Here is a 13,264-nt window from a genome sequence, read left to right on the forward strand (position 1 = left end):
AATGATTTGGTTGGTCTTAGTAAAATGTTCCAAATACCTTGTAGGGAAAAACTATTAAGCCGTGAATTGGCCAAAAACAAAGCACCATTATATGATTTGCAGAACCGGTTCTGACAGTTAGAACTACAGTTGTGCAAATAATAGATTTTTGGTTAAATGAAGGAAATTCCAAAACAAAAAGTCATCTCAACCCAAAACCCAAAATCTCTCATTTTGGAAATGTCAGAATGAAACATTTTCACTTTATCCAAGTTTTTCTTTTCTTTTCTTTCCTTCTTCTTTTCTTTTTAAGATGAACTGTTCAGTGAAACAGACAAGAATTTACAAAATGTTTCTGTGATGTGTAGCTGCATTTTTCTCCCTCTCCCATTTTTCACCCATCTCTATTAGGAATGAGCAAATTGGGAGGGCAATGTAGAAAACTTTGCACTGCCTTTGCCCCATTCAAACCCAAATATACGATTTCAGCCTCTCACGAACCTGTCTTTAAAACATGTATTTCTATACTTTAATTGAAATCTGGCTATCCTCTGAGACAGGTTGCACTCTCAGCTACACAGGTTATAATACGATCCAATGAGACAGAAAGGTCTGATTTTAAGACCAATAGGGGCCATTATGGCCTGTATTATGCAAGTCAGACGAGGTGATCCAATCTAGCCTTCTGGCCTTAGAATCTAGGAATTAAAATCACTGAGTCAGAGCTCCTCCATAATGCAAGACAGAGAATTTCTCCCAGTGATTCTTGAATTGATCGCAGTAACTATTGCTAGTAAGAATATTTTCCATCAAAACATTTTTTTCCGTGGAAATGGCATTATCATGGATTGTGAATTTTCCCAGTAGAATCCCTATTTTTATAGAACATACTCAGGATTGTGTAGAAAGTGTGAAAAACTAAAATCATGTTTCTCTTTTTGGCAACTGAAAAGTGAAAAATATCCAGATTTCGGACTTCCCATTTTTATATGTTTTATTGGGGAGGGGGAAAATAACTTCCCAGCCAACTCTATTAATAGGTTGTAATTGAACTAGATCATAATGTTGAAGGCCCTACAACATGAATCCATGGTATGGCTTCCATTTTCTGGATATCCAAACCCCATTAATTTTGATGGGAATTGAGCATCCACCCTCCTTAGCTGGCTTGCAAGCCCTTGACCTAAATCTTCAGTCTCAGTTGGATGTATTTTTGCATTTATCAGAAAGGTAAATAAATGACTTTCATGCCTTGTTTTCCCTGATGCGGGTCCTTCATTCACTTCCTCTGCCACTGAAATACGCCAAGCCATTGGACAAGGGAAATCAGACCTCAGTGACAGAGTTCATCTTCATGGTATTCTCCCGGCTGGTGGAGCTGCAGGCGCTGCTCTTTGCGGTGGTTCTGTCCATGTACGTGGTGTCCCTGATGGGGAATGTTCTCATCATGGCCGTCATAAAAGCCAACCCGTCCCTCCACACGCCAATGTATTTTTTCCTCACCAACCTGTCCCTGCTGGAGATCTGCTACACAACATCCATTGTGCCTAAGATGCTGGTGAGCCTGGTGTCAGAAAACAGAAGGATCTCACTATGGGGTTGTGCCATGCAGATGTATTTTTTCACCCTCTTTGGCATCACTGAGTGCTGCCTCCTGGCTGCCATGGCCTATGACCGCTATGTGGCCATCTGCAACCCGCTGCACTATGTCCTCGTCATGAGAAAGGGGGCCTGCGCCCAGCTGGCCATAGTCTCCTGGATGGTGGGCTTGAGCCAGACCAGCTATGTCTTCAGTCTGACGTACTGTGGGGCCAACAGGATCAACCACTTCTTCTGCGACATCCCACCCCTCCTGAAGCTGGCCTGCAGGGACACCTCCATGAACGTGTTGGCAATGTACCTGGTGGCTCTTCTTTTCATAACCTCCCCCTTCACACTCATCCTGGTCTCCTACCTCTTCATCATCACCTCCGTCCTGAGGATGCCATCAGCTGAGGGGAAGCTCAAGGCCTTCTCCACCTGTTTCTCCCACCTCATCATAATCTTGCTCTTCTATGGCTCTGACATCATCACCTACCTCAGGCCCAAGTCCATCTACTCGATTGAAAGTGACAAGCTCCTGGCCCCCTTCTACACAGTGGTGACATCCATGCTGAACCCAATTGTCTACAGCCTGAGGAACAAAGAGGTCAAGGAGGCCCTGAGGAGGGCACTGGGTGGGATGATGTTCCCTCTGCGGGGAGGTTTCCCAAGGGCACAAATGATTTCCAGTGGCGTCTGGGGGGATGTAAGAGGGTGGGGCTGACTCAGTGGCTGATGAGCCAAACGCAGCTCCCAAAACCAGCAGGATTTCAGCCCCTGTGTCCAGGCGTGGGTTTATTTTCCAAAACCAGCACAGCCCACATTGCCACTGGTCCTGCCTGGCCCATCCTGCAGCCCCTACACACACAGCAGGTCTCTCCAGCCACGGCTCCCAGCTGATGGGTTTGGAGAGTCTTCTTCTAGGTCCTTTCTCCTGGGTGTGTCTCCCTAACTGAGCTGGCCTCTTGCCTATGGAGCAAGCAAACTGCAGGCTGTCATCTGATCCCTGGCCCAAGATACATCCTCTGGGAGGCTGATAATTAGTCACAGGTAGAGCTAAGCCCGCCTCCCTTCAATGGCCAGGCCCCCTTGTGACAGGCACCCAACCACCCTCTGTACTTTTGGAAATCTGCCCTGTAAATGTTTGAATGTCAACAAAACTCCAAACATCGTGAAGACTCTCTTCCATCAGGTGGGAAATAGAGTCATGGGCAACCATGACTTGTCATCCAATCTTGATTTTAAAATGGTCAGTGACGGAAAATTGACCACAACTTTTGGTAAATTGTTCCAATGGGTAATTACTCTCATTGTTAAAAATGTGTGCCATATTTCCTGTCTGAATTTGTCTAGCTTCAACTTCCAGCCTTTGGATCCTTTTAGACCTTTCCCTGCTAGATTGAAAAACCCAGTCTCAATGTTTAGTCCCCTATGTAGCTACTTATGGATGGCGATCTAGTCATACCTTAACACTCTCTTTGTTAAGCTAACCAGATTGTGCTCCTGGAGTGTATCACTAGAAGTCATATTTTCCAATCCTTTAATTATTCTGTGGCTCTTCTCTGAGCCCTCTCCAATTTACTAACAACCTTCTTGAATTGTGTGCACCAGAACTGGACACCGTATTCCAGCAGTGGTCGCACCAGTGCCAAATACAGACATAAAATTACTTCCCTGCCCCTATTCAAGATTCCTCTATTTATGCATCCCAGTATCACATCAGCCTTTTGGCCACAACATCACAGTGGGAGCACATGTTCCGCTGAACTGAATTATGTTTTATCATAGAGAAGTACAAAAGGCAATAAATAAATAAATAAATAATCCCAAATCCCACCATCCTCAGCAGTGGTTCAGGCCATAATTCTCCAACCCTGAATTGTGATCTTGTACTCTCTTATGACTATCTTAACATCTACTATCTTTCCCATGGACAAATAGCAAGCATATAGTCTCCAGGTGAGCTTTTCCAAGCTGTCTAGGAGATTTAGACGCATAATTACCTTTGGTTTTAATGGGAACAAGGTGATCAAATCCCTTAAGCAGCTTTGAAAACCTCAGCCTCTGTCTAAATGAGACTGTATTTTATATTAAAGGTTAACCATGAGAGAAGAACAAACAAAAACAAGAGCACAGTACATGTGTCTCCTCATTAACTGTTTGCGTCGGAAGTGAGTGCAACATGGTAGCTGTCCCAAGCAGACTCCAAGCACTTTAGTCACCAATTTATCACAATGCTTGAACATGTGTTTAATTTTAAGCATGTGAGAATTCCCATTGAGTTCCATGGGACTAAGAATATGCTTAAAAACTAGATGCGCTAATGGTACCTTGCTGAATTGGGGCCTTAAAGAACAATACACAGACAAGGTCAGGAGTGCGGTGCGGTGGATTAGGACCTGGATTCCATCCAGCCTTAGGACCATCAACAAAGCAAAGCAAAGAGTTGATGACCTTTCTGGCTCAACAGTCTGTCAGTGCTGTCCCCTTAGCACATTCCAATACTTTCTGGTGGTAGGCAACCTCTGTTATACACTTGGGCATTCGCCCAGTGTAGGCACTGGGTCCATGGATCCTGTCTTAAACGGATTCATGGATCCTGTCTTAATCCAGTCCTGGTTACAGAGCCATATACATGAGAGCTACTATGGGACTTTTTCCAGTCAGGGAGCAAGGGCCTTATCCTCAGCATGACAAGTGATGTGCCACATTCTCCATTTCTTTAAGTCTTAGAATCCATGAAAGTGAGGTGACCAAATCCCATTAAAATTCAGTCAGAATCAGGCACTAATTCCCTCCAGATCTCTTGAAAATACCAGCTTCATGAAGATCAGATACCTTTCTGAACAACACACTCAAATTAAGCCATAATTTGCTGGGCTGGAGGCAAGAATCGCTGGAGGAAGTTCGTTACCCTGTGTTATCATAGAATCATAGAATATCAGGGTTGGAAGGGACCTCAGGAGGTCATCTAGTCCAACTCCCTGCTCAAAGCAGGACCAGTCCCCAACTAAATCATCCCAGCCATGGCTTTGTCAAGCCTAATCTTAAAAACCTCTAAGGAAGCAGATTCCACCACCTCCCGAGGTAATGCATTCCAGTGCTTCACCACCCTCCTAGTGAAAAAGTTTTTACTAATATCCAATCTAAACCTCCCCCACCGCAACTTGAGACCATTACTCCTCATTCTGTCATCTGCTACCACTGAGAACAGTCTAGATCCATCCTCTTTGGAACCCTCTTTCAGGTAGTTGAAAGCAGCTATCAAATCCCACCTCATTCCTCTCTTCTGCAGACTAACCTCTTGTTTTTGGTTTTCACTGTGTGGCTAAGGCCCAGATCCACAAAGAGACTACAGCATTGCAATGTGTCTTAAGACCTAACTTTAAGGCACCTGGAAGCCAGTGGAATCAACAAATCCTGGGTCAGGCATCTAAGCTCTCTATGCAAGGAATGGGGAGAGAGGGACACCTAAGAATGGGATCCACAGAAGCCAACATTCTAGGTGGGGAGCTGCCTAAATTAGCCAAAGGCATATGCCAATGACAGGGATGTGTCTTAAAGCCAACCCTCTCAGGGAGTCCAGATCCTATATCTGGGCTGGAGGGAGACACCTAGCTCTGCTTAGAATTTTCTGCTGTGAACAGTCTCCTGGAGTTAGAGGCTGTCATAAATATAAAGGGAAGGGTCAACCACTTTAAAATCCCTCCTGTCCAGAGGAAAAATCCTCTTACCTGTAAAGGGTTAAGAAGCTAAAGGTAACCTTGCTGGCACCTGACCAAAATGACCAATGAGGAGACAAGATGCTTTCAAAAGCTGGGAGGAGGGAGAAAAACAAAGGGTCTGTGTCTGTCTGTATGATACTTTTGCCAGGGACAGAACAGGAATGGAGTCTTAGAACTTAGTAAGTAATCTAGCTAGGTATGTGTTAGATTATGATTTATTTAAATGGCTGAGAAAATAGCTGTGCTGAATAGAATGAATATTCCTGTCTGTGTGTCTTTTTTGTAACTTAAGGTTTTGCCTAGAGGGATTCTCTATGTTTTGAATCTAATTACCCTGTAAGGTATCTACCATCCTGATTTTACAGAGGTGATTCCTTTACTTCTATTAAAAGTCTTCTTGTGAGAAAACTGAATGTTTTTTCATTGTTCTACGATCCAAGGGTTTGGGTCTGTGGTCACCTATGCAAATTGGTGAGGACTTTTACCAAACCTTCCCCAGGAAGTGGGGTGCAAGGGTTGGGAGGATTTTGGGGGGAAAGACGTGTCCCAACCACGTTTCCCAGTAAACCCAGATAAAGTTTGGTGGTGGCAGTGGAAGACCAAGGGTAAAATAGTTTGTAACTTGGGGAAGTTTTAACGTAAGCTGGTAAAAGTAAGCTTAGGAGGTTTTCATGCAGGTCCCCACATCTGTACCCTAGAGTTCAGAGTGGGGAAGGAACCTTGACATGGTGGCAGAGCGGTGGGATTAACCTGAAATCCTTTTGAGATCAATTTGATATTTTTTGAACCAGAAAAACAGATTTTAAAAAGGAAATATTTTTTTCCTTTGGGGCTGCTGGAAAGGAGGTCCAACTGAAAGCAGCTAGTTTTTTCTCTGCTTTGGGGACAGAGCAGAGACAAAAGGGAATTATCTTTGTGAATTGCAGTGTTTTTTTGCCTGGAGGCAGAGTAGTTAACCTCCTGCAGGGAAATTCACAAGTCTTCACAGACCTGAAGTTTTTTGTTGTTGTTTTGTTTTTTTTTGTTTGTTTGTTTGTTTTGTTTTTTGAGGTAAAAGTAACTAGAGGGGTTTTCTGCCTATTTGCCTGGAGACAAAGGTGTTAGGGTTCGAGGGGGGGGGTTGATTTTTTTTATTGTTGTTGTTGTTGGGTGGTTTTTTGGGGGGGGGGGATTTTTCCGTAGGCTGACAATCACTATCAGAGAATATAGGTATCCTATTACAGCACAGCAAAATTTACAAGCCAAGTTTTGTTTGTTTTATTTCTAATCCTCGGGTGTAAAGTTAGTTAAAAACAGAGAGGTAAAGATGACAGACACCAAGGCACTACACAAATTGGAGTTAGCCAAGCTGGAGGCAGTGAAAGAAGCAGAAAAACCTCTAGAAGCTGCTCACAGAAGAGCTATGGAGGCAAAGGACAAAGAAAGGGAGGCAGCGAAAGAGGCAGCACAACACCCGAGTGGCTGCTCACAGGAGAGCTATGGAGGAACAGGAAAAAGAACTGGAGGCAAAGGAAAAAGAGAGGAAGCATGAACTGGAGATGGAGAAGGCAAGGGCTCAGCAGAATATACCAACAAACCCTAGCAATCCTTCTCCAGGTACCACTTCCCATCCCAGAAAGTTCCCCACCTACAAGGCAGGCGATGATACTGAGGCCTTCTTAGAAAACTTTGAAAGGGTCTGCCTTGGTTACAGCATCTCTACCGACCAATACATGGTAGAGCTGAGGCCGCAGCTCAGTGGACCCTTAGCGGAGGTGGCAGCTGAAATGCCTAAAGAACACATGAACAAGTATGAACTGTTTAAAACCAAGGTGAGAGTCAGAATGAGGCTGATACCTGAGCATTCCCGTTGGAGATTCAGAGCCCTAAGGTGGAAACCAGACGTGTCATTTACCTCACATGCCTACCACATTGTGAAACATTGGGATGCCTGGATATCAGGAGCAAGTGTTGAATCACCAGTAGATTTGCCCTTCCTAATGCAAATGGAACAGTTCTTAGAAGGTGTTCCTGAGGAAATAGAAAGATACATCCTAGATGGGAAACCCAAAACTGTAATCAAGGCGGGGGAGATTGGAGCCAAATGGGTGGAGGTGGCAGAGAAGAAAAAAACTGGTTGCAGTTGGAGCGGATACCAGACGGGACAACCTCAGACCACACCCTATTACTGGGGGCCGCCCAAGGCCCCACCTATCCCCCAAGGAACCCTCCAGCCACCTTATCGTCCTGCCACCCCGGTCTTCAGCAACCCACCTCGCCCCAGTGACCCGTCAGCTGGATGATGTTTTAAATGTAACGAGCCAGGGCATGTAAAGGCCAACTGCCCCAAGAACCCCAACAGATTACAGTTCATTGCAACGGAATCACACCAGAGGGCCTCAGGTCCAGATACCTCCCAGATACCCTTGGAGCGGAGGGAAACTGTGAGTGTGGGTGGGAAGAAGGTCACCGCGTCCAGGGACACCAGAGCACAAGTGTCGGCTATCCATGCTTCCTTAGTGGACCCCAATTTAATCAACCCAGAGATCCAAGTGACGATTCAACCCTTCAAGTCCAACTCTTTCAATTTGCCTACAGCCAAGTTGCCTGTCCAATACCAGGGCTGGTCAGGAACCATGGACTTTTGCAGTCTATGATGATTATCCTATCCCCATGCTGTTGGGGGAAGACTTGGCCAATCTTGTGAAGTCAGCCCAGAGAGTGGGAATGGTCACCCGCAGCCAGACTAAACCAGCTGTCACGCCTAGCGCTGTTCTGGAAACTTCTACCAGGACCCAGTCAGAGGTAATGGACCCAGACCCCGGGCCAATGTCTGCAACAGCAGTAGTGGATCCAGTCCCAGAGACCCAGACAGAGCCAGTCCCAGAACCGGAACCGGCGGAACTACCAGCACCAGACCCATTGCCAGCACTGAATCCAGTACTTGCAACCCCAACACCAGAGGGCCCCACCGAACCTGAACCAACAGTAGTCCATAACCCTACACAAGAGGCTCAGCCGGAGCCTGAACCCCAACATAGAGTCACAGCGGAGAGCGGTTCACAGTCAACGGAAACAGCCCCATCCCCTACATCGCTTCCAGAGGGACCAAGCATACGTCCACAATCCAATGAGGAACTGATGTCTCCAGCATCAAGGGAACAGTTCCAGACTGAACAGGAAGCAGATGAAAGCCTCCAGAGAGTTTGGACGGCAGAATGGAGCAACCCACCACCTCTCAGCTCTTCTAATCGATCCAGGTTTGTTGTAGAAAGAGGACTTTTATACAAGGAAACTCTTTGTGGTGGACACCAGGAAGACTGGCATCCTCAGAGACAGTTGGTAATTCCAACTAAGTACCGGGCCAAGCTCTTGAGCTTAGCCCATGATCATCCTAGTGGCCATGCTGGGGTAAACAGGACCAAAGACCATTTTGGGGGGTCATTCCAGTGGAAGGGAATGAGCAAGGATGTTTCTACCTATGTCTGGTCTTGTGAAGTATGCCAAAGAGTGGGAAATCCCCAAGACCAGTTCAAAGCCCCTCTCCAGCCACTCCCCATCATTGAAGTTCCATTTCAGCAAGTAGCTGTGGATATTCTGGGTCCTCTTCCAAAAAAGACACCCAGAGGAAAGCAGTACATACTGACTTTCATGGATTTTGCCACCCGATGGCCGGAAGCAGTAGCTCTAAGCAACACCAGGGCTAAAAGTGTGTGCCAGGCACTAGCAGACATTTTTGCCAGGGTAGGTTGGCCCTCTGACATCCTCACAGATGCAGGGACTACTTTCCTGGCAGGAACTATGGAAAACCTTTGGGAAGTTCATGGGGTAAATCACGTGGTTACCACTCCTTACCACCATCAAACAAATGGCATGGTGGAGAAGTTTAATGGAACTTTGGGGGCCATGATACGTAAATTCGTAAATGAGCACTCCAATGATTGGGACCTAGTGTTGCAGCAGTTGCTTTTTACCTACACAGCTGTACCACATCCCAGTTTAGGTTTTCCCCATTTGAACTTGTATATGGCCGTGAGGTTAAGGGGCCATTACAGTTGCTGAAGCAGCAATGGGAGGGATTTACACCTTCTCCAGGAACTAGCATTCTGGACTTTGTAACCAACCTACAAAGCACGTTCCGAACCTCTTTAGCCCTTGCTAAAGAAAACTTACAGGATGCTCAAAAAGAGCAAAAAGCCTGGTGTGATAAACATGCCAGAGATCGTTCCTTCAAAGTAGGGGACCAGGTCATGGTCTTAAAGGCGCTCCAGACCCATAAAATGGAAGCATTGTGGGAAGGGCCATTCACCATCCAGGAACGCCTGGGAGATGTTAATTGTCTCATAGCATTCCCCACCTCCAACCGAAAGCCTAAAGTGTACCATATTAATTCTCTAAAGCCCTTTATTCCAGAGAGTTAAAGGTTTGTCAGTTTACAGCCCAGGGAGGAGATGATGCTCAGTGGCCTGAAGGTGTCTACTATGAAGGGAAAAGTGCTGGTGGTATGGAAGAGGTGAACCTCTCCATGACCCTTGGGCATATGCAGCGACAGCAGATCAAGAAGCTGTGCACTAGCTACGTGCCGACATTCTCAGCCACCCCAGGACTGACTAAACAGGCATACCACTCCATTGACACAGGTAATGCTCACCCAATTCAAGTCCAACCTTACCGGGTGTCTCCTCAAGCTAAAACTCCTATAGAATGGGAAATCCAGGATAAGTTACAGATGGGTGTAATCTGCCCCTCTGGAAGTGCATGGGCATCTCCAGTGGTTCTAGTTCCCAAACCAGATGGGGAGATACGTTTTTGCATGGACTACCGTAAGCTAAATGCTGTAACTTGCCCAGACAACTATCCAATGCCATGAACAGATGAACTATTAGAGAAACTGGAACGGGCCCAGTTCATCTCTACCTTGGACTTAACCATGGGGTACTGGCAGGTACCGCTAGATAAATCCACCAAGGAAAGTCAGCCTTCACCACACATGTCGGGCTGTATGAATTTAATGTCCTCCCTTTCGGGCTGCGAAATGCACCCGCCACCTTCCAAAGACTTGTCCATGGTCTCCTAGCGGGATTAGGAGAATATGTAGTCGCCTATCTTGACAATGTGGCCATATTTATGGATTCCTGGGCAGAACACCTGGAACATCTATGTCATAAATATAAAGGGAAGGGTAAACCCCTTTGAAATCCCTCCTGGCCAGGGGAAAGCTCCTCTCACCTGTAAAGGGTTAAGAAGCTAAAGGTAACCTCGCTGTCACCTGACCAAAATGACCAATGAGGAGACAAGATACTTTCAAAAGCTGGGAGGAGGGAGAGAAACAAAGGGTCTGTGTGTCTGTCTATATACTGGTTTCTGCCGGGGATAGACCAGGAATGGAGTCTTAGAACTTTTAGTAAGTAATCTAGCTAGGTATGTGTTAGATTATGATTTCTTTAAATGGCTGAGAAAAGAATTGTGCTGAATAGAATAACTATTTCTGTCTGTGTATCTTTTTTGTAACTTAAGGTTTTGCCTAGAGGGGTTCTCTACGTTTTTGAATCTAATTACCCTGTAAGATATCTACCATCCTGATTTTACAGGGGGGATTTCTTTATTTCTATTTACTTCTATTTTTATTAAAAGTCTTCTTGTAAGAAAACTGAATGTTTTTTCATGGTTCTCAGATCCAAGGGTTTGGGTCTGTGGTCACCTATGCAAATTGGTGAGGCTTTGTATCCAACATTTCCCAGGAAAGCGGGGGGGTGCAAGTGTTGGGAGGATTGTTCATTGTTCTTAAGATCCAAGGGTCTGGGTCTGTAGTCACCTAGGCAAATTGGTGAGGCTTTTTACCAAACCTTGTCCAGGAAGTGGGGTGCAAGGTTTTGGGAAGTATTTTGGGGGGAAAGACGCATCCAAACAGCTCTTCCCCAGTAACCAGTATTAGTTTGGTGGTGGTAGCGGCAAGGACAAAGAGTGGAATATTTTGTACCTTGGGAAAGTTTTGACCTAAGCTGGTAAAGATAAGCTTAGGAGGTTTTTCATGCAGGTCCCCACATCTGTACCCTAGAGTTCAGAGTGGGGGAGGAACCTTGACAATCTACAAAAAGTCTTTGAGCGCATAAGGGAGGCAGGACTAACGGTTAAGGCTAAGAAGTGTCAAATAGGCCTCAACAGAGTGACTTACCTTGGACACCAGGTGGGTCAAGGAACTATCAACCCCCTACAGGCCAAAGTGGATGCTATCCAAAAGTGGCCTGTCCCAAAGTCAAAGAAACAGGTTCAATCCTTCTTAGGTTTGGCCCGTTATTACAGGCGATTTGTACCACAATACAGCCAAATTGCTGCCCCACTCACAGACCTAACCAAAAAGAAGCATCCAAATGCCATTCAGTGGACCGAAGAGTGTCAGAAGGCCTTTAACCAGCTTAAAGTGACACTCATGTCTGACTCTGTAGTAAGGGCTCCAGACTTTGACAAACCGTTCCTAGTAACCACAGATGCGTCCGAGCGTGGTGTGGGAGCAGTTTTAATTCAGGAAGGACCGGATCAAGAATTCCACCCTGTAGTGTTTCTCAGCAAAAATCTGTCTGAGAGGGAAAGCAACTGGTCAGTCAGTGAAAAAGAATGTTACGCCATTGTCTACGCTCTGGAAAAGCTACACCCATATGTTTGGGGATGGCGTTTCCACCTGCAAACCGACCATGCTGCGCTACGGTGGCTTCATACTGCCACGGGAAATAACAAAAAACTTATTCGGTGGAGTTTAGCTCTCCAAGATTTTGATTTCAACATTCAACACATCTCAGGAGCTTCTAAGAAAGTGGCTGATGCACTCTCTTGTGAAAGTTTCCCAGAATCAACTGTTGAAAATCATCCTGGCCAGAGGAAAAATCCTTTCACCTGTAAAGAGTTAAGAAGCTAGGATAACCTCGCTGGCACCTGACCAAAATGACCAATGAGGAGACAAGATACTTTCAATAGCTGGGAGGAGGGAGAAACACAAAGGGTCTGGGTCTGTCTGTGTGATGCTTTTGCCGGGGACAGAACAGGAATGGAGTCTTAGAATTTGGTAAGTAATCTAGCTAGGTACGTGTTAGATTACGATTTCTTTAAATGGCTGAGAAAATAAGCTGTGCTGAATAGAGCGGATATTCCTGTCTGTGTGTCTTTTTGTAACTTAAGGTTTTGCCTAGAGGGATTCTCTATGTTTTGAATCTAATTACCCTGTAAGGTATTTACCATCCGGATTTTACAGAGGTGATTCTTTTTACTTCTATTAAAATCCTTCTTTTCAGAAACTGAATGTTTTTTTCATTGTTCTTAAGATCCAAGGGTTTGGGTCTGTGGTCACCTATGCAAATTGGTGAGGATTTTTACCAAACCTTCCCCAGGAAGTGGGGTGCAAGAGTTGGGAGGATTTTCGGGGAAAAATGTTTCCAAACAACGCTTTCCTAATAAAAATAAACCCAGATAAACGGCCTCAGCTACCCCTAGCACCTCGGGCCGCAGGTCGGGGGAGAACAGGGTCGCCACTCCAGCCTATTGAACCGTGGAATGGCTAAAGTAGACCCTTTCCCCCAACCCCAGCCGCCAACTGTCTTCGGTGGTCGGATCCGTATGGGTCTCCTGCAGGAAAACCACAGAGTACCCTCCATCCCAAAGGAAGGAGAGCACCTAGGACCCGCAGAAAGCCATCCTACAACCCCGGGTGTTCAACGTTACGATGATGAGAGGTGTCATGGGAAGGGCCAGGGGGGATCCTCACTGGCAGGGACGCTCGCATCCCCCAGCGGGCCGTGCAACAGTCCTTGACCCATTCCGTAGGTGAGTAATTGTTCATGGAAGACGTGGACCCGCCAGTAGGCCGCGGCATCCCGCTTCCCCGTCCCTTTAACTTCCCCCATGAGGGCCCTTGTTGCCCGGAGGATTTGAGAAAAGTCCCCCCATCGCTGGAGAGCAAGCTGTACCTTGTTGCGGTAGCCACGGACATCCTCTAAAAACTTCCGCAG

General features: G+C 46.1%; 1 protein-coding gene across 1 annotated transcript; it reads left to right on the forward strand.

Moving 5' to 3' along the window:
- The first annotated feature begins 1,297 nt into the window (after positions 1–1,297).
- LOC140897018 (olfactory receptor 10A4-like) lies at positions 1,298–3,632 on the forward strand. The gene is made up of 2 exons (XM_073309273.1): positions 1,298–2,195; positions 3,607–3,632. Exons 1-2 carry the CDS (start codon positions 1,334–1,336, stop codon positions 3,630–3,632), a joined length of 888 nt encoding a protein of 295 aa, XP_073165374.1. The 5' UTR covers positions 1,298–1,333.
- The last annotated feature ends 9,632 nt before the right edge of the window (positions 3,633–13,264 follow it).

This window comes from Lepidochelys kempii, chromosome 13 (genome assembly GCF_965140265.1).
Source record: "Lepidochelys kempii isolate rLepKem1 chromosome 13, rLepKem1.hap2, whole genome shotgun sequence".
In the NCBI taxonomy this organism is placed as follows: domain Eukaryota; kingdom Metazoa; phylum Chordata; order Testudines; family Cheloniidae; genus Lepidochelys; species Lepidochelys kempii.